The sequence below is a fragment of the Crocodylus porosus genome, unplaced genomic scaffold (genome assembly GCF_001723895.1).
Source record: "Crocodylus porosus isolate Cpor-Errol unplaced genomic scaffold, CroPor_comp1, whole genome shotgun sequence".
NCBI classification, from domain to species: Eukaryota; Metazoa; Chordata; order Crocodylia; family Crocodylidae; genus Crocodylus; species Crocodylus porosus.
The window spans coordinates 165,581-186,688 of NW_017728905.1; the positions used below are offsets into that span (position 1 = coordinate 165,581).

Consider the following 21,108-nt stretch of genomic DNA (forward strand, 5'->3'; position numbering starts at 1 on the left):
CGAAAGATAAATCCCTTTGCATTCACCCTGAACCTGAGGACTTCTGTTATACCCCGAATATGGTGAAGGAGTCACAGCACTTTGCCGCGGAGGATGCTTCTTCCACCCCTGGTTGCACGTGGACTGGGTGTGAGACCCGCTCCCTCCCTGTCCCCCCACCGCGCTCGGCCCCTTTAAGAGCCCGCGGCTGTCAGAGGCGGAGGGGGCGGGGTTCTGGCGGCAGGCGGCGCCGGCGGGCGGCTGCACTGCGCCTGCGCCCGCGGCTGGGGTGGGAGGGAGGCTGCGAGGGCGCGCTCTGATTGGCCGCGCCTGCCCCGCTCGCCCCGCCCCCCCCCGCCGCTCACGCGAACCGGCGGCGGCTCCCGGCGCGGTGGACGCTGGAAACAAGATGGCGGACAGCAGGGTAGAGGCGAAAGTGAGTGAGCACCCCCCTCCCCCCCCCTCTCCCATGGGTGGCGGCGGCGCCTCGGGGCTGGGCCGGGAGGGAGGCGGCGGTGCCCGGCTCCGCCCCAGCGCGCCCGGACGCTCCCCCGGGAGACGGCCGTGCCCTGAGGTCCTGCCCGGCCGCGCCCCCGCGGGCCGCACCTCGCCCGCCGCTCCCGGGGGACCCCCGCTCAGCCCGGGACCTCCCACCCCGGCCCCCAATCCTTCCCTCCTCCCTCTGCTCCGCCGCCTGCCCCTGGGGTCGACCCGTCCCTCCCTCACCCTCCCTGCTCTCCCCTCGGCTCACGGGGCTGCAAGGGGGGGACTGGCCTCTAGCGATGGCGGGCAGGCATCCTCCGCTGGAAAGGCTTTTGGCACAAGTTGCGAGGAGCTGTCCAAATACCTCCCGGCGGAGAAATTCACTGCTGAACACTCCCCCTCCGCCGGCGCCTTCGCAGATGGTTTTGCTGAGGTCCGTGTCAAAGGCCAGGGGAGCTTTCGGGGAAGACCGTGTGGCGCTGGAAGGTGTCGAGGGTCCCGGCGACCTTTACATTTCAATCCAGGGGCTTTCAAAATGCATCTAGTTTTCCAGAGCATCCCATATATGTAGTCCTGTGTATATATATATATAAGGGATGCTCTGTCTCGTATACAGCACCAAGCTCTTTTTTGTGGTCCAGTCCCACTGTGCAATACCCTTGTTGTGTGAAGTGGGCAAATGCGCCCAGGGGCGAGCTGGAAGGCGGCTTCGCGCTGCAAAGCTTCCTGTCAAATCACCACTCTTACCCGGTGACTGCAATGACAGCCGAAGGTGCTCGGTGTATGCCCGGGTTAGGCTGGAAGGAAGGAATTCGCCTATCCGGGGCAGCTGAGGGTTTGCCGCGCTGCCTGAGAGGTTGCAGGATTGAAAAGTGGCAGAAGGATTGAAGGATGGACGCTGGTGGCTTGAGCCTGCTGCTCTTCTGATGGGAGGCACCGCGGACACGTTGGTCATCAAAGGTGCACTGGGGTGACGTGTGAGGCCAGCCATCTTTCCTGCCCAGATGATCTTCTGAGGTCCCTTCCAGCCCTAAACTTGTGTGAATCTGCGGGCTTGGTAGACTGGAACTTGCCATCTTCTGTGCCCCTCGTCCACATGACCTCCTAGTTTATGGGAAAGCCTGCATCTGCGCTGATATTGAAATAACCTCGCTAGCTAACGAAAACTGTATTTGTACCCGCTCCTTGATGAGTGAGTGACCCAACCTTCTAGTGATCTGTTTTTCTCTGTGCCTAAATGTTTTGGCTTTTTTATTGGTCAAGAACCATGATTGTGTTTTTTAAGACTTGAAACGCTGCTAAATATAAACTGCGCGTAAATGTAAACTGTTTTATGTTCCTGATGCCTCAAGTGATCCAAAAGCAAGAACAGTGAGTGCAGGAATAGCTTTTTTTGGAGGTGTTTTTGACTCTCTTGCAGTAGGCATCTCACAGTCTTTAACGTTTCTTTATCTTAATTCCGCGGGGTGGCAAAGTCCTATTTTTTTCCATGCTACAGATGAAGAACAGAAGCACGGAGACCAAATGACTCATCCCGAACTATACAACAGCTCTGTAGTGAAGCAGGGAGATAGATGAACCCAGGTTTCCCAAGTCTTGAGACAAGTGTTCAAGCAACTGAACTTTCTCCAAAGCCCTTTCCCCTCGCCAGAAGAAATTCCAGAACATCTCAGCTACCCGGTGTCTCAGTCCAGCCAGTGAGTTTGAGTTCTGTGACCTCTCCAGTGAACCAGGAAGTTAGAGGCTTTCATAGAAAACTGGGAAAAATAAAATAATGTTAGGTCTTTCTGGGCTGAATACTACTTCCCACAAATAAACATGGCAAGTGAACGTTTTTGGTCTTACTTCATTTTTTTAATTTAAAAATTAGTTTGTCCCTCTTCAGAGAATCACAAGAATACTGTTATCAGCTGGTTTGCATAGATTAATCTGACTTCAGATGGAAAGATCATTACCAGCGCTCTGATTTCATCTTCTGCTGTAGAATACTGTGTATAAAACACGAAGTACATTGAAGTGAGAAACATAGGTGCCTGCTAAACATTTTCAAGGCAGTTTGCATTTATAGGAAATGCACTTCATCGGTTCACCCTGAACACTTATGACATTGTCTTTGGTAGTCAGGAGGATCAGAATGATCAATCTCTGAATCTAAGCATTACTTTTAATTAAAAAGCTCTTATTCTTATGCAGATAAGCTTTCCAATGTAGACAGGTTGTCTTCCTGAATCTGTGGACAGTTATAGGCTCTCTGAACTTCCATGAGCACAAGACGGTGAAATTGAGATTTGGCTAGTGTTAAATGGTCTTGAAAACCTTGGGTCTACCTTAATAGTTTTATGGTGCTCCATTAGAACAGTAGCGAAGCAGGCACTGGGCCTAGTCATAGGAGTGGCTGGGCATGGGCCAGAGAAGCAGGTAGTCCCTTGGCACCCTTGCCCATCTAGCAATCTGATAGGCCCTGCTCTCACCCAGAGGATAAGAAGTCCTGGGTGATAAGGCAAGGAACTGTTCCCGTGAGCGCAGGAAGACTGAATAGAAAGGATTCTTTAAAAACATCAGACTACAGTGACCAGAGACTGCTATGAAGATGAAATATTCAAACAGAGTCCAGAGAATACATCCTGGCAGAAAGAGGGAAGATGCTGAGGATGTCTAGCATCAAGAACTGGGTTTCTAACCAGAGGGCTCCCTGTGAATGTCACTGATGGCCTGGCCTGTCTTCCTACCTTCTGCTTAAATAAAACCTCTTGAGCATCATTCTGTGGCCTGTTAGCATTTCAGTTCTAAATCAGGCATATGTGAGAATTCTCCTGCACATGCAGGCAGTGCTGATAACACTGGGATAGATGTGTGCGGTCTTAAAACAGGGTGTTTTTCATACAGCTGGGGGAGCACTGTTGCTTGAGCTTCTGTCTCCACTACTGATATTAACTGTTGCCTTCGCTTTAATGTAGGATGACATCATAATACACCCAAACACAATGGCATTTTTAAAAAAACGCACACAATTTTCCCAGGTGCCAGGCAGGGAATGAGAGCTATTGGGTAGGGCTAATTCCTTCTTTTGAAAGAAGGAACTAAGCCATGAATATGTATGGTGCAAAGCCACTCAGTGTCTCCCTGAGTTACTGTATAGTTGCTATTGCTTTTACTAAAATCAGCACAAGGATACAAATGTTTGTAGTAATTTAAAGATGAGCTTGTGCCATCGCTGTCTGACCTGTATGAATAGGTTGATAATTCAGTAGATGGTCTCCTGCTCATTTCCATTGTCCAGGCAAGTGTCTAACGCACAGCACGTTAATCAGGTGAACAGCAGCTGATCTAAGCAGAAGGCTGGGTGTCGCTCTTGAAAGTGAACATCAGTATTTTGGATTCCAGGCTACAGACTGTGGAGGGAATTGTCACACAATCTATTTATAACCGTAAGAATCTTTGACTTGACTTTTCGTCTTTATTCCCTAGAACATGGTGATGAGTTTCAGAGTGTCGGATCTTCAGATGTTACTGGGGTATGTCGGCAGGAGTAAAAGCGGACTTAAACATGAACTAGTCACCAGAGCATTGCAGCTGGTCCAGTTTGACTGTAGCCCAGAAGTGTTCAAGAAAATTAAAGAGCTCTATGAGACTCGTTATGCCAAGAAGAGCTCTGAGTCTGGGCAGCCGCAGCAGCAGCCGCACCGACCTCCTGAGACGCTCTCCATACATTCTTCGTACGACCGGGGGAGCACTGTTGCTAGGACTTCTATCTCCACTACTAACATTGACTATCCTGCGATCTATGGAAAATACCTTAATGGACTGGGAAGGTTACCGCCCAAAGTTGTAAAGCCCGAAGTTCGACTGGTGAAACTGCCCTTCTATAACATCTTGGATGAACTGCTGAAGCCAACAGAGCTAGGTGAGTCTTGTACCCAGATGCAGGCTTTGTGCCAAGGGCTCATTTGGGGAAAAGAAAGTGCAAAAAGCATACAGGCTTTGAAACAACGGCAGTGTTCTCAGTGATTAATGCCGCCATGTGAATAGGGGAGGGACCCAGTGAACCCTATTCTGGCGGGTGTCTGTTCAAAATGTTTTAAATATAGGTTTATTTGTTTCTGCTTATATTCCCTATACCTTAAAACAGGAACTGCAGTCATCTTGATAAGTAATGTAAAGCCTGTCTTGTTTTGCCGGAGCTTTCATATCCGTCATTGAAAATGCTGCCTTGTAGCATTGCATCCTCGCGCAGTGAATCATAATCTATCCCTGCTCTGGCTAATGGAGCAGTATATTAGGGGGGAAGCTTCTTTTTGCATCAGTGCCACAAGCGTACTAAACAGGAGCGCTGTCCCTTTCTGTATCAGTGCCAGTTGGTTCTGTACTTAGCCCAGCAGACTGAAAGCCTGCCACAAGGGAAAGAAGATGGCTTCCATAGTAGGCATGTTCTGTATGGACCAGTCACAGTTTTGTATGTTCAGGACCTTGTGTTTTTGAGAGACAACTAGAAGAATCTGGAAGGTGAAATAAGCATCTTCTCCCAACTAGGAGCCCAGATGATTGGACACTGCATTTGCGCTGTTGTAGTTCTGAGTAGCAGCATTCCCTCTGAGCTGTGTGATGTACGCGGCCGTGCAGGTGCGCCTGGCAGCATGGCATGAGCATGCCTGTGCGGCCGCTCACACCATGCAGCTTAGAGGGAACACTGCTGAGTAGTATTAAGCATAGGTGTCCCTGGGTGAAGTGTAATTTTGGTGGCCTTTCTTTTTTCTTTCCTCCATTTCCCCCCCCTTTTTTTTTCCCCTCTCCTGGTTGCCCTGGGACTCCTCAAACTACATGGATGTGCAGTTGTCCAAGGAGTAAGCTTGGTAACATGAGGCCTCGCTACAACATTTGTACTGATTTATTCGATTTGATTGGATTTCTGTGCCAGCTTCCCCAAAGAGGCTCAGGGTAGCCTATGACAACAAAGTAATAAAAATGGATGAAGTAATACAGTTGTTCCCCAAAGAATACCCTGAGCTTAACCCCACATTGATAACAGCTTTCCCATATGAAAATGTCTTACACCACTTCTGAAAGATGGCCAGGCTCCAGCTCTGGCAGGCCCCAACGGAAGGGAGTTCCAGAGCTGGGGACCAACAACTGAAAATGACCTCCTGTGCATTTTGGCCAAGCAGACTTGGTGAACGGAGGTTGTTCTTGGCTGACCTTGAGGATCATGATGGAGTGCAAGAGAGGAGGCAGTCCCTTAGCTCTGTAGGTCCCAGGCCACATAGGGCTTTATAGGTCAAGACTAGCACCTTGAATTGTGCTTGGAGAGCTATTGGAAGCCACTGCTGACTCTGAAGCATAGACACAGTGTGCTCCCTGCGACCCGACATAGACTTTTATTTTAGCAAAATAAAGACAGAACCTGGGAATCTGATCTCCCTTTGCTGAAAAGGCACGTTTCCAATGTGCGTGAGTATGAAAGCAGTGGTGATAGATGAAGGAAATGACACTTTACCCTCGTGCAGGTGGATGAACTGCTGCAGTGTTTGGCCATGGGTTGGAAAGTTGAAAGAAGACCTGGGAGATGGCCACTGCTGTACAGCATTGTTGTGCTGGCCAAGGAGGAGTGCAGAGTTTGTTCTAGTGTGGACCTGAAAAGCACTTTTATTGACCATGTTATGTGGCTCTGCAAAACTTGCCTTACCACAATTCGACAATACTTAAACTGTCCTCTTTAAATCAGGAGAACATAAATTTTTAGGAACAGGAAACAGTCGTCTGGCCCAATGTGGCTACACTTTCATAATTTCTTAATCCCATCTTCCTGCTTTTTTATCATACCTTCACTCCCTTCCGCCTTCGCAAGCCAGTGTAGATCTCCCTAGAGCTTACTTATATCCTCTGTTTCAATTGCCTTTCCCGATTAACGTATTCCATATGTTTATTGCCCTCTGTGCAGTGCTGCCTGATTTTTTTATTTTATTTTTTTTCCGTTTACTCCTATTTTCCGTATTTTTTAGTTTCTGAACTGCTCACCAGTATTTAAAGTTTAAAAAATTCTACTGACTGTATGAGTCAGGCTTCATGTGACAGCAACAAAGGTTGGAGGCTGTCATACCTTAGACAAGTGGTAACTGATGCTGACAGGCTAAACTGTATGTTAACTACACACATGCTAGAGCTTTAGAAATTGATGAATTTGCTTCTGAATGCAGCACGCTTCAAGGTTGTGCTCCATCAGAAATGTAAATTGAATGCGATCCAATCTTCTGAAGAAAAAAATACATATATTTAGCTACAACCTCATTTCCTGTCCATGGGTCCAAAGAGAAAAAGAGTGGAAATATCTACAGATGAGAAATAGGAACAGAAAACTATTTATCCTGATTATAAGAGTTGAAAATTTGTTAGGTGACATCAGATCTTGGGTTTGGCTAGACTTAGTATCCTACCCCAATGTTAGCTAATACCTCCCGAGAGTCGGCTTGTTCCCTGAAGTACATTTGACTAATTTTCTCTTTTGAGAAGTGCAACTTCTGCTTCATTAGTATAGAGTACTTAGGTGGTGAACAGATGCTCATTATCTTCGGTGTCTCGACTTATTGCTCACAATGTACAGTATAAGACATGTTTGGATTTTCATTTTCCAAGCCCTGGAAGCTGGGAATATACAAACACACACCACTGTTAATGTGGGGCAGGAAGCATGAGGGCCTTCTGTGTGGCCTGGCCCTGCCGTTTCATTTCAGTAACTGGAACTGAGAGAAGGCTGGGCATCTCTGCAGAGATCTGGTTCAAGTGTTAATGCTAGGGGGAGCGACAGACATCTTTGTGACCAGCCTTTATACTTGGTTCAACAAGATTCTGTTTGTCATTGCTAAGCAGTGCCCTTGTAAAACCATGCTCTGTAGAAAGCAGGCTCTAAGTACTTTTGGTGATGGTATTTTTGGAGGAAGCAAATGTAAAACGAGTGAAGAAAAGTTGCATTTCCATGGAGCTCTGCTTGGTGAGGTTGGGGTGGAACTATGAGGTAGTCCTCAAGAATAAAAGGTTGTGTGTATTGATGTTGCACCACTTTAAACTTCTGTTTACAGATGTACCTTTTGTTATACTGGTGCAGCTTCTCTATCTAAACCAGAGCTGCTCTCAAAAATTGTTCCTTTCCTTGTGTTTTAGAAACACCCAAGACAAATCTGAGATTAAAGATCATGGTGACACGTACTTAAGTACTGATGCGGCCTGGTGAAATGGGCCGCAACTAAAGAGAGAATTTGAAAGCACAGTAGTAGTAGTGGTGGGAACAAGGGAACAGCAATTTGTGCATTCCCTTGACTTGGAAGGATAATGGTTAATCGGAAGCTAATCTGTGCTGAGAAGTAACAAGGGCTCTCCTGCCTCAAAATTATCACCTTGAGAAAAAAGGTGAGATGGGGTATGTCTAATTTGGTCTCTAGGCAGTGTTCCCTGACCAGGCAAGCATCAGGTTACGTACGGTTCGAGAGAGGGCCTCAGCTGTGGGAGCAAACAGTTTAGTGTAGCATGATCTAGGTAATATTCAGTATTTGGTAACCGTAAACCCACAAGAGTTGTGAGAATTCGGTTACTCTGGTTAGAAATGGTTTAGTTAAATCAGCACAGCTGCCTTGGGTGGGCAGTTTTTAACATGGTTTGGCAGTGGGAATGAAGCAGGTGTGCCCATTAATTAATTAATCACCACTTTTTTCTATTGCTGAGGTCTCAGATGTAAGACTGGGATCAAGTGTAGACCTTTCTAGTCATTGAATTTTTTTTTCTACTGCTGTTTCCAACAAACTTTGGTATTTATCTCTTGGGCATTTGCATGATCCCTGTCACCATAACATCCGAGTGCCTCACAGTTCTTAGGGTATTAATCCTCGCGAAATACTGGCAGCTAGGGCAGTGCTGTTACTGGCTTTTGCAATATTAAAACACAGTGGGGCAAGGAATTTTGGCCTGCACTTGCAGACAGTGGGACTTCCCACGGAGGCAGTGCCCAACGAGGATCTCGTACGACCATTCTGGGAACAGAGCTACGTAATCTAGCAGTTCCAGCCACTGTTGCAGTAAACGGCGTTGTTTTGTCTTAGACTTTTTAATATCAACTTGACAGTATGATTTCTGCTCTAACTAGCTGCAAGCATTTTGACGGTACATTCCTTCCTTCGACAAAGATCATCCCCAGTTGCTCTGAATAGACTGTCTGGCTTGGTGGCTGAGGCAACTGCATTGCCTTGATTGCAAAGCATGCTTCCATGCATCGGGGCTCCTCTGAGAAATCCTCACCAGGGCTTGCTTTAAAGCTCTGACTGTTTTGGTCTGTCCTCAGTGGTGAATGCATTGCATGATTTCAAAAGAGTTCATTTTCAAGAAAGACTTTTGCTTGAAACTCGTTTGTCTAAGGTTGGTATCTAAAAAAAAACCGTGTTTTTGATGACTGCTCTTGGGTGAAGGATGTATGTGCCTGGCCATTTTGGACTGCAAGGGCTTTACCTTGTGGATGGTAGTGTTCCTGTGCTATTCAGTGGTCACAAGCAAGGGGTGGACATCCTGACATTTCATGGCATAGATCAATGTTTGTCTGATGTGGATCCAGCAGAAATTCCCCCTGGGAATACATTATCCCATAAGCTACTGAAGGGTGTTTTTCTGCACATTCCTGTCACGCATCTGGTTTTGGTCTTGCTTGGTGACAGGATACGAGTCTGCTGGTCAGACCTAGTGTGATTTCTCTGTTTCTTCACAGCTAGAAAGGGTTGAGAACTGTGTCAAGTCATAGCAGCCTACTTTGACCAACCAAATAGAGGCATTATTTGTGCATGAGGGGAGCATCCTGGCTCTCATCCAGTAAAGATGAGTTGGCCCAACTTGGGTCCTTGGAGAGGAATAAAAATCAAGGGGGGTGCAGGTCAGGTCTCCTAACGGTTTCCTTCTTTCACCGTTAACCAGGCAGCTGCAGAGGAAAGCGAGCGTCTTCTGCTTCTGGCTGGTATTGCTTTTTTCTGTGGTCTTGGCTGAATGCTCAGATTGCGTAGGATTGCTGTTCTCTCTGTGCCTGGTGCTGTGCAGGCAAGAGCTGTCCTACCTCTCTCGGCTTCTGGCTGTGTTCATTGCCCCATTATATTTCATCGAGCAGGAGAGGTAATCTTGGATGGGCTTCTCTCTTGGAGTGCTGCCCCAGCCGTTTGGCATGTTGAATAAGCACGTTTTGTGTTCCAGGGTATGCGGCATACTGCATGCATGTCTTGCTGCTGAGGGATTCTTTGGAGATTGTAACTTCAGCAAAACCAAATCTCCCAGTTGCGTGGGCTTGGGTGGGAGACTGTTGGGGTCACTGCTTCGCTGCTGATGCTGAGGATGGCGTCCTCAGTCTGGGTTAGTCAGCCCACCAGCATTGTTCTCTAGAGAAGGTGGCAATCTCTTTGGTTAAAGAGAAGAGTTCTTGCCATGTGGATCAATTTTTAAATTATTCATTTTAGTCTCATTTTGTATTTTTACCTTTTCAAAACTCTGCCATGTTATTGTAGTTGATACTTGCTTTTACTAACCAAGACAATGCAGTTGTTTTGAAGGGATGATCTAGCCTGTTTAATTTGTGTATTTTTATTAAGCTAGAAAATGGCAAATGATGCATTTCTAACTTACAAGATTTGTTCTTACAATTTGTGTCAAGCTGCATTTGGATGGAAACGGGGATTATGATTGAAAATGCACAAAAATAACACTTTAATATTTTGATTTTAATACTGCCTTAAATATGCTGCCTACTTTTTTCCTTATGAACTGGTAATTTTACAAAGATATGGCTTGCATTTACAGTTGACGTATTCATAAAGGGAGTACCTTCAGCTAACTGCACTGATTTGTTTCTGTCCCTGTGCCCTCCAAGGTTTTAGGACTGATGGACAACATACCCCCATCTCCATTTTTTTGTTCACAGATTAGAAAAAGGAAAACCAGTTTTCCTGCTTTTCCAATACCCGCTCAATTTCTTAGCTATGAATAAACTAGCTGAACCAAACTAATTGATTAGAGTGAAAGAAGAAGATATTTGTTCTGCCTTGCAGAAGAGGCAGTTGCTGAGAGAACTAGTCTGGCATTTGAAGTTGCAGGTGCTTAGCCAGTGGACCCTCCTAAATCTCAGTTTTTTGTTTTAGCTTTTTTGCTGGTTGAGCGTGATTTATTTTTCATTTCAATTGGGATTTAAACTTCCTATAAGCTAGCATAGGTTATCAGTTTTAAATGTTAATTTTAATGAGGTTTATTTGTAAAACGAAATGTTAAACAAACATTACATTTTAAAGTGTCAGTTATTATGCATAGCATTTCACCTGTCAGTAAATCTCAGCACTCTCATGCCTACAAATGCACCAGTCCTTTTATTTTTTTTGTAAACACTTCTTTCTTTGCCCTCTGGGGCTGGGGTTTTGAAGCTATCTTGTCCGAAACTGATGTGCAATTGCCTACTTCCCTTTCCATAGTCTAGTGGTTTTATCTGTGAATGCTCTGACATCCTTTGTTAGGTTTTTCTCTGTATTCTAGTCTTCATGTTGTGGTACCATTCATGATAGGCTTTTATTTTTAAGTATTGCATATTGTCCAGGTTATGGAAGTGGGGAGGGGGAGGGTCCTGAAAAATAGTTGGGACTAAAGTCCACAGCACTTTAATTCCCCAGCCAACAAAAGAGGCAGGCAAGGAGTGAACAGTCTGTTTTAATCAGCAGTGCATGGCATAAAGACATTTGACACACATCTTGCTTCCTTATCTTTCCAGGAAAATGTTTGAAGTTTGCATACAACTCTTCGGTCCCGCTGGGGGAGGCTTGAACTTCTCTCATGTTTAGTCTCTGCACCCTTTCAAACACAAATGCAGCTCTAAGCAAACTGAATTTACCTCTTTTTAGCAGTGCAATGAAAGTGAGAATGTGATTGGTCTCTGCTTCACTCTGATATGCACTGGAGATAAAGTCTCCTTTTTCTCTCCTGTTTCTTCAGTCCCACAGAACAATGAGAAGCTCCAGGAAAGTCCATGCATTTTTGCACTGACATCAAGACAAGTGGATCTGATCAGAAATTCCAGGTACTCTTTGCAGTGTATTGTTTAAAAAAGCCTTTGAATTGTGTAACGTCCCTGATGGGTTTTTCCTCTCTCCAGTCTCTTTTCTGCCTGCCAGCACTGCTTGCTTGAGGACACTAGCACGCCACCTTTTCTCCGCTGATAAAAACTGTAATTTCTTTGCGCTATCCAATTTGCCTTTAGTGTCTCCCAACTTTCCTAGTTCTGTAACCTCCAGCTAGAATAGTAAGTCTGGGCAGGGCAAACAGCATGAAATCAATAGATGTCTTAAATTCTCTTAACCCTGCATTGTGAATCTGTTTGCAGTGGCTTTTTTGAATCCCAGGTTAAAAGCTATATGCTTAATGCCATTGACCTTAGTTGCCTGAAAGAAAGCTGCTCCGTTATAAGGATCCTTATAATAGCTACCTAAGCAACCATCTCACGCTCTGCCACTAAGACTTACCATGACAACTACGTTCCTCTTCAGTGACATAACTTTCAACCCCAAGAGTGAAATACGCCCGTGTGGGAGATAAAGCTTTCTCTGCAGCTGGCCTGTTACTGTGGGACTCGCTGCCATGAAAGATCAGAATGACGACAAACCAAATAGCCCTCAAAACGAGATGTAAAACCCTGACCCAACTTTCCCACAGTAAATAATCCTGCAAGTACTGATGTCAGAGGGAGAGGAGGGCTTTTTCTTTCTTGAATACTTAAGTGCTCAAAAGCCGTGGTGCTCTAGATTGATAGAAAACAGAGTAGGGAAATGTCATTCAGGGACCCAGTGAGAGAGGAAACAGTATATCAGGACTTGTGTGGACCTTTTAGGACAAGGGTGGGCAATTCTTTTGGCTGGAGGGCTGCTTATTCAGTTTTTGGTGAGCTCTTGAGGGCCGCAAGGGTAGCCCTGCCCCTTGACAGGTGCCCCGCCTCCTGATTGCCACCCTGGGACTGGAAGTCTTGCCCCTAGCCCCTGACCTCTGCCACCAAAAATCCCTCCTCTTACCTCCTCTTACCCCCAAAAGGACTTCTTTTGGGAGGGGGGTGTGCCATCTTGGAACCAGAAAAAAAATCAAAAAGTATTTTTTGTTCTGATTTGCATGCATTTGTGTAATGTATATAGAAGTGATCACACAGTATCTCAAAATGAAGTCTTACTCTTGTATATTGTGGGTGGGTTATGGAGGTTGTAGAGGGGGTGTGGATGGGGAGGTGCATATGGATGTGTAGGTGTGTGTGGGTGGGTATGGGGTTTGTGGGGGTCTGTGTATGTGTGTGTGTAGGGGAGGGTGCGTGTGTTCATGTGTGTATATCTAGGTTCCCTGTCTGAGTCCCATGCTGTTGGGGAGAGCCCTGTGCGGTGAAGCCTGTGGTGCAGGTCATGGGAGTCAGCTAGGGCTGCAGGGAGAGGGGCAAAGCCAGCCAGGCTCCATAGCACAGAGGTCCCTGCCATTCCCCATGCCCTGCACGTAGCAGTGAATGGGGCCAGGCTGCTGGCTTCACTGCACAGTGCTCCTCCTCCAGAGGCACATGGCTTGGGTAGAGAACCCAAGAACTGCATGCGAGCCCTGGGGAGCTCCGTGCAGTGGGGCCAGGTGGACCCTGCCAGCCTGGGCTCCGCACTCCTGACACCCTGCCCTGGGCACCTGCCAGCAACTGTGTGGGCCCCACTCTCCCACTCAGCTGCCATTTTGCTGCCACCTGCCACTGCCACCGCTTTTCCCCCGCTGCTGCTTTTCCTTGTCACCACCCTTCCTGCCTGCCGCCACTCTTAGCTCGCTCGCTGATGCTGCTTTCCTACCCACGGGGCCAGGGTCAGGGCCATCCTGCAGGGGTGGTTGGGAGCGCGGCATGCATTGCCCTCACAGGAATGAATGGGGCTCATCCCCATGTGAGCACAGCATGGGGGGCTGGGCTGGATACAGTGAATTGGTAGGCACCCGCCTACAGGCCAAATTAAATTGCCTGGCAGGCCAGATCCAGCCCTTGGGCCATATTTTTCCCACCCCTGTTTTAGAACGACATAATAGGTTGCTTATTTTGTTTCCTGAATGTTGAGAAAGGAAAAGCCAAGAATATTTGGATTTGCAAGGGGATTTTAATAAGCTGTAATCTGATCTGAATTTAGCACATGCTCCTAGGAGGGATTTTAGTGAGTGCTTCAGATCAGGTGTAATGATGGTCATTCAAGGTTGGTTTTGCCTCTCTGGTACTGCTTGAATACAGACTGACTAAAATTGCCAGAATAACTCCCTTCCTTGCAAGTTGCACACTGAAATGACACCTTTCATCTTTAAAGAGTTCCGTTAAAAGATGGATTACAACATGAAACACTTCACTGTGAAATCAAGGCAAAATGTTGGGTTTAATCTAGTACTTCCACTTTATCCTGTGTAAAAGTTAAGCATAGATCTTGTCCTGTGTATACAACTTTATTAATGAGCCTGTTTAGTCTGATATGTTGCTTTTTTGAGATGTATTAAAATCCTGTTTGCTATGCAGCGAACAGGGAGAATCCTGTTTGATAGCAGCAAACAGGGAGAAGCAAACTGGACAGTTTGCAAGCAGTTCACTGGGAGCAAGAGGAGGAAGGGGAAGCGGAACCAAGCACGAGGCATCAGATCCCGCTCCGGGAAGGTAACTCAGCCAGGGTTGCCTGTGTGCTTGGCCTGCTGAGGTCTGTTTGGTGGGTTTATGTGCTTGGTTGTGCTCTGAGCAGCTGAGTGGACTGATTGCCGATTGATTGCTGCCTGGGTGTGACAAAGGAGCCTGGACAGTCCAAGCGACCAGGGGAGCAGCAAACGGAGAAATGAACAGGACAGTTTGCAAGCAGTTCGCTAGTCAGTTTGCTGCCCCTGTCCTGGAAGGGGAGCCTGAAAGATAAGCTGCTTTTTATAGGTAATTAGGACTGACTAATCTACATAGTTTTATTTTAGCAGCTAAAACTCAGCAACTACACCAAGACTTAAGCCCCTTGTTTAACTAGAGTCCAGAGCAAGGGGGAGTTTGCTTGGAATCTCTCTCACATTCCTTTACTATAAGCTTGCTGAGAGGAAAGAGTTTGCAGGGAAAAGGAAACCCTTCAGATCAAGGAAGAGCAAAGAGGCCATCTGCAGAGGAGTTTGCTAGAGAAGGTCTGCTTGGAAAGAGAGGCAAGAAGCGAGAGGCTGCAGATTAGGAGACCCAGAGACGTAGCTGGAGGGCACTGCAATCCCAGAGCCTCTGCCTCTTCCAGCTCTTCCTCTGCTTCCGCCTGTGAGGTATCTGTCCAGGCAGGACCACACATGGTTGCAGCTTCCACCCAGGTCCTGGTCTGGTGCTGTGCAGACTGCAGCTTGCAGATTCCTTCCTGTGTCAGGGGATGCCCTGGCTAAGCAGATACAGGGCTGGGGGGGAGGGATCAGTCTTTCTGCTCTGGGTTTGTACAGCACCTGGCATGGGACCATTTCAGGTGCTCTCAGGAAGTCCTGCCATGCTCTGGCCCTCACTGCTATCCCCTTGAAGCTTCCTCCCAGGGTCCCTGCCCCAGGACGAGAGTGTGAGAAACCAGAAACCAGTCACCTATGGGAGTGTGGGAGCCCGTCCATGCACCATCCGGAGGGTCAAGACTCCTGGGGTCCATCTGTGATTTTGGGGCAGTGGGGGCCACACAGGACTCCTGGGTCCTGTTTCTGCATAAAGCCAGGTGGAGGAGTGCCTGTGATGTGAGTGGCGCCTTTTGGTGGTGTCTCTCAGGGAGAAGGCAAGAGAGCTACAGGAGGGGGTTAGCAAGGCTCCTGAGCATCCTCTGCCATGAGGACTTCATCCGTTCCATGTTGGAGGAAACCTCTAGGACTGGAGGAAGGACTGCCAGAGGTGGTGCTGGAAGAGGAAGAGAGCCCGGACTCGCAGGAAGGTGGCAGCTTGTATCTTCTGGCAGCAAAAAAGTTGTCATCCCCATGTGCAGTAGTTTACCTGGAGAACAAATATCGTGCACTAACAACAGAGGAGGAGGAGCATGTTCCATAAGGGGAAGAGGCCAGGCCAGAAGTCCCCAAGGTGGAGAGAATTGAGGCTGCTTCCATGAAGAGGAGGTGACAGATGGTGGTGGTTGGAGTCTCCCTTCTGTGGGGGAAGGAGGAATCCATGTTCCAGTCTGACCTGTTGTCCTGGGGATCTGCTACGTACCACGAGCCTGGATCTAAGATGTCCCAGAAGGATGACTGAGACCTACCCAACCCTCAGGCTACTACCCCATGCTGCTTATCCATATGGGCACCAGTGGTATTGCCAGGGCAGACCCTGAGCAGATCAAGAGTGACTGCAGGGCTCTATTTCTGGTTAAGGAAAAGGGCCCTGGCAGGAGAAGATGCATCCTGCAGATCAATACATGACTGCACAGGTAGTGTTGCCAGCAGGGATTCAGCTTTTGACCATGGGATGTTGTTCAAGAAGGAGGATTGTTAGGAAGAGATGGGTTCCACCTGACAAAAAGAGGGAAGAGCATCTCTGCAGAGAGGCTCACTAACCTGGTGAGGAGGGCTTTAAACTAGGTTCACCGGAGGATGGAGACCAAAGCCCTGAAGTAAGCCGGGAAGCAGAAGACTCAAAGGAAGAGCACGCAGGAGGGGGCAACAGGGGAGGTGCTTTCCTACTTCCTGAGAAATCGGGGCAATCGACTAGTTACCTCAGGTCCCTGTACACAAATGCATGGAGTCTGGGAAACGAGCAGGAAGAAGTGGAAGTCCTTGCGTAGTCATGGTACTATGACATGATGGAATAACAGAGACGTGGTGGGAGCTCGCAGGACTGGAGCACTGTCATGAATGGGTACAAGCTGTTCAGGAAGGACAGGCAGGGGAGAAGGCGAGGAGGAGTTGCACTGTATGTAAAAGGGCCATATGACTGCTTAGAGCTCTGGTATGAAGCTGGCTGGAGATAGGCCTGTTGAAAGTCTCTGGGTTAAGGAGGGGAGAGCAACAAGGGTGATGTGGTGAGTGTGCCAGACCAGGAGTATGAGGTAGATGAGGCTTTTTTCAGACAACTAGCAAAAGCTTTCAGATCACAGGCCCTGGTTCTCATGGGAACATCAGTCACCCTGACAGTGCATGGGCAATCCAGGAGTCTTTTAAAGAGCGTTAGAGACAACTTCCTGGTGCAAGTGGTGAACTAGAGGCCATGTTCTTCTTGACCTGCTGCTCACAGATGGGGAAGAATTGGTGGGGAATGTAGTAGTAGACAGCAGTTGGGCAGCAGTGACCACAAGATGATTGAGTTCAGGATCCTGAGGAAAGGAAGAAAGGAGAGCGGCAGAGTATGGACCCTGGACTTCAGAAAAGCAGACTTCGACTCCCTCAGGGAACTGATGAGCAGGATCCCCTGGGAGGCCAGGCTGAGGGGGAGAGGAGGCTAGGAGAGCTGGCTGTATTTTAAAGAAACCTTACTGAGGGCACAGGTACAAACTATCACAACACACAGGAAGAATAGCAAATGTGGCAAGCAACCAGCTTGGCTTAGCAGAGAGCTCTTCGGTGAGCTGAAATGCAAAAAGGAAGCTTACAAGAGGTGGAAGCTTGGACATATAACTAGGGAGGAATATAAGATTATTGCTCGGGCGTGCAGAGCTGAAGTCAGAAGGGCCAAAGTGCAACTGGAGTTGCAGCTAGCAAGGGATGCGACGGTAACAAGAAGGGTTTCTACAAGTATGTTAGCAACAAGAGGAAGGTTAGGGAAAGTGTTAGGTCCATTACTGAATGGGGGAGGCAACCTAGTGACAGACAATGAAGAAAAGGCTGAAATACTCGGTCTTTTTTTTAACCTTGGTCTTCGCAGGCAAGGTCAGCTCCCAGACTACCACACCAGGCAGCACAGTTTGGGGAAAAGGCAAGTAGCCAGCAGTGGTGAAAGAACAGGTTAAGGACAATTTAGAAAACCAAGACGTGTACAAGTCCATGAGGCTGGACGGAATGCACCCAAGGGTGCTGAGGGAGTTGGTTGATGTGATTGTAGAGCTGACGGCCATCATCTTTGAAAACTTGTGGTGATTGGGGGAGGTACCAGACTATTGGAAAAGGGCAAATATAGTGCCCGTCCATCTTAAAGGAAAGGAGGAGGGCCCAGGGAACTACAGACCAGTCAGCCTCACCTAAGTCCCTGGAAAAAATCATGGAGCAGGTCCTCTAAGCACTTGGAGGAGAAGGTGATTAGGAACAGTCAGCATGGATTCACCAAGGGCAAGTCATGCCTGACCAACTGATTGAGATGACGGGCTCTGTGGATGCGGGGAAAGCAGCGGACATAATATACCTTGACTTTAGCAAGGCTCTTGATACTGTTTCCCACAGCATTCTTGCAAGCAAGATGAAGAAGTACGGGTTGGATGAACAGACTGTAAAGTGGATAGAAAGCTGGCTGGATTGTCAGACTCAATGGCTCAATGTTTAGCTGGCAGCTGGTATCAAGTGAAGTGCCCCAGGGGTCAGTCCTGGAGCCGGTTTTGTTCAGCATCTTTATTAACTATCTGAAAGATGGGATGAATTGCACTCCCAGCAAGTTCGCTGATGACACCAAGCTGGGGCCAAGTAGTAGAGTACAGGGCTAGGGTTCAGAGTGACCTGGATGAATTGGAGGATTGGGCCAAAAGAAATCTTACAAGGTGTTCAAGAAGGACAAGTACAAAGTCCTTGGGACAGAAGAATCCCATGCACTGGTATAGAAGTGTTGCCAGAAGATTGAGGGAAGCAATTATTCCCCTCTATTCAGCACTGGTGAGGCCACATGTGGAGTCCTGTGTCCAGTTTTGGGCCCCCACTACAGAAAGGATGTGGACAAGTTGGAGAGAGTCCAGCGGAGAGCAATGAAACGGTTCAGGGCCGAGGGACCTGGGCTGATTCAGTCTGCAAAAGAGAAGACTGAGTGGAGATTTGATAGGAGCCTTTAACTACCTGAAGGGGGTTGCCAAGAGGATGTTCTCAGTGGTAGCAGATGATGGAACAAGGAGCAATGATCTCAAGTTACAGCAAGGGAAGTTTAGGTTGGATATTAGGAGAAACTTTCTCACTAGGAGGGTAGTAAAGCACTGGAACGTGTTACCTAGAGAGGTGGTGCAATCTGCATCCCTGGAGGTTTTTAAGACCCGGCTTAACAAAGGCCTGGTTGGGATAATCGGGTTGGGGATGCCCCTGCCTTGAGCAGGGGGTTGGACTGAGGTCCCTTCCAGTCCTAACTTCCTAGGATTCTCTGCACAGTGCTATTGAAGCTAACTGCATTCACAGTCATTCTGACCCTGCCATAATACTCGGATTCTTCGGTTTTCAAGAATCGGCTTACATGGAATAATTGAACAAAGAGGGTGTTAAATAGCTTTGTCAACAACTCTGAAAATGATAATCTAGATCGTGAGTGTGGTGGGCTGGAAACGTCTCACAAAATTTACCATCAGTAGTAGTGTTTCCATTGTTATCATATTTTGGTGAGAAAAAAACCAAGGGTTTTTCTTTCTTTTTTTTCTTCACCATCTTTTATGTTCTTTTGGAAATCCAAATATGACAGCTTGGAGCCAGTGCACGAGGCCTGGAAAGCTGTTTTTCTTTTCGAAACTCAGTGAATTCTGTAAGAGAAGCTCTGACAAGTGAATGGTTTTTTACACCTTTTCCATTTTGAATAATCTAAAACTCTGTGACTTGGTTGGGGGAAAAAGAAGCGTTACATGGAATCCTGTCTTCTGTTTGTTTTTATCAGGGAGTTGCAACCCGGTGTGAAATCGGTTCAGGTTGTGCTAAGGTAAGTCCGGATGGCAGGGAATTAATTAAACCCATGAGGCAGCGCTCTGGGGGAGGGAACGCACGAGCACAGCATGGCAGCAGTGCCAGCTCTCTGTGGGCAGTAGCTGCTAAAATAACTATCGCTCTGAGCAAAGCCCTTGTTCCCAGGGATGGGACAAGTATCCACTTTGGCTCTCTGTTAGTTTGACCCTCTATCTTTTCTATCTGGCAGTTGAGTTGCTATGTCGATAGAAGATGCTGGTTTATCAAAGTCTGTTTCACAGCTGTGTACCGGGTCCTGGGGGGTGATTACTGGCTTGTTGGTTTGGTGTGGATTGGTCCGGCTGGCAGCTGGCGAAGGTGGTAATATTTGGACATAGATAGAAGGGAGCTATTTAAAGGTGCCCCATTTCTTTCCAGAATCTGCTACACAGACACTAGCTCCCCTCAGGAGGATCAGTACCCTCCAAACATCGCAGTGAAAGTGAATCATAGTTACTGCTCGGTGCCGGTAAGTCAGCCCAGGCATGACAAGTTACTTTACAGCACAAAGAGAACTTGTGAGATTTAAATGGAAGCTGCTTGTTGATTAAAGCGAGAGAGGCGAGGCGCTAGGGTGCTAAAAGTATCTTGTTCTGACTTTTAAAGCTAACTGCATGATGAATTTGGTTTGTAGTTTAATAATGGCATGGTTGGGGGACATGAAATGGCCTCTAATGTAAACAGGAGGTCAGGCGAGATAATTAAATAGTTCCCTCTGACCTTAAGCTCTCTGAAATCCTGTGAACCCATATTCTTGCCATGCTGCTGTGAAGGTCGGTATCTACCCTCTTGCTCTCTGCTGTGGCTGATCATAAGAAGGAAGCAAAGCAATTAATTTTCTTTCCTTAGAAAAGACTTTAGGTGACTAGAATTTTGCAACACTGGTTAACAGAAGAGGTGTGTCCTTTTGCTCAAAAATGTAGGGGGGGGGGAGGGAATCGGACGCTACTATGGGGAAAAAAAAAAACTATCTGTCTGTCCCCTAGGGCTATTATCCATCAAACAAGCCAGGAGTGGAGCCAAAGAGGCCCTGTCGTCCCATTAACCTTACACATCTCCTGTACCTGTCTGGAGCAACCAATCGTATCACTGTCACCTGGGGGAATTATGGAAAGGTAAATGCCAAAGAGGGTGATTTGGGAATTAAGCCAGCATGAGAGGATGAGAAAGAATGCTCTCCCCACATTTTTTTTTTTTTTGTCTCCAGAGTTATTCAGTGGGTCTGTACTTAGTGCGACAGTTGACTTCAGCAGAATTGCTGCAGAAGTTGAAAACTATTGGAGTCAAGCACCCAGAACTCTGCAAGACACTTGGTGAGTGTGTGAAGCTGTTAAGAGACTGAATGAGTGGTTACTTTTAGTCCATGTCACGTGCATTATGTCCTCCCTCCAACTGAAAAAAGCCAGTAAGTTGGGGCACCACAAATTGTGAGAAACTGCCGTCGTCTATAGGATCTGCCTGTCCAATTCTGTGACAAACCCACTTTCAAATCTGTGAATTTGCTACGCTGTATGTTGAACACAGCAAATTTCCCCAGATCTCTGCAGAAATAGCTTCTGCAGCATGTATTTTTCTGTGGCTCCATAGAATCTATGACAGATTTAAAATTCATCCCTAGGTCTTGTTGAGTGAGTTGCTGAGGGTCAGTGTCATTCTTACATGGGTGACTTCCTGCCTTCATCTGAATCATTTTAAGGCAAGAAACTCTGCCAGAGCTCCTCAGCCTTGATGTGCAGTCTTTCCAGTGGAGTGTTGTGGAGCAAACATCCATCCTGTGCAAATATTCTGCTGCCAGCCCCTGAGGAATTG

At 47.3% G+C, this 21,108-nt stretch overlaps 1 protein-coding gene across 3 annotated transcripts in view; it reads left to right on the forward strand.

The window, feature by feature from the left end:
* Positions 1-328: 328 nt before the first annotated feature.
* The window catches only part of PIAS4 (protein inhibitor of activated STAT 4), a 30,019-nt gene continuing 9,239 nt past the window's right edge, over positions 329-21,108 (forward strand). For 2 of the 3 annotated variants that reach the window (XM_019556974.1, XM_019556976.1), the window contains exons 1-8: positions 329-415; positions 3,931-4,366; positions 11,452-11,536; positions 14,018-14,152; positions 19,235-19,276; positions 19,678-19,768; positions 20,286-20,414; positions 20,507-20,612. In XM_019556974.1, the coding sequence (XP_019412519.1) occupies positions 389-415; positions 3,931-4,366; positions 11,452-11,536; positions 14,018-14,152; positions 19,235-19,276; positions 19,678-19,768; positions 20,286-20,414; positions 20,507-20,612 (1,051 nt within the window). In that variant the 5' untranslated portion in view covers positions 329-388. The remainder of the gene's footprint in view (positions 416-3,930; positions 4,367-11,451; positions 11,537-14,017; positions 14,153-19,234; positions 19,277-19,677; positions 19,769-20,285; positions 20,415-20,506; positions 20,613-21,108) is intronic. The other variant, XM_019556975.1, reaches the window with a different exon arrangement.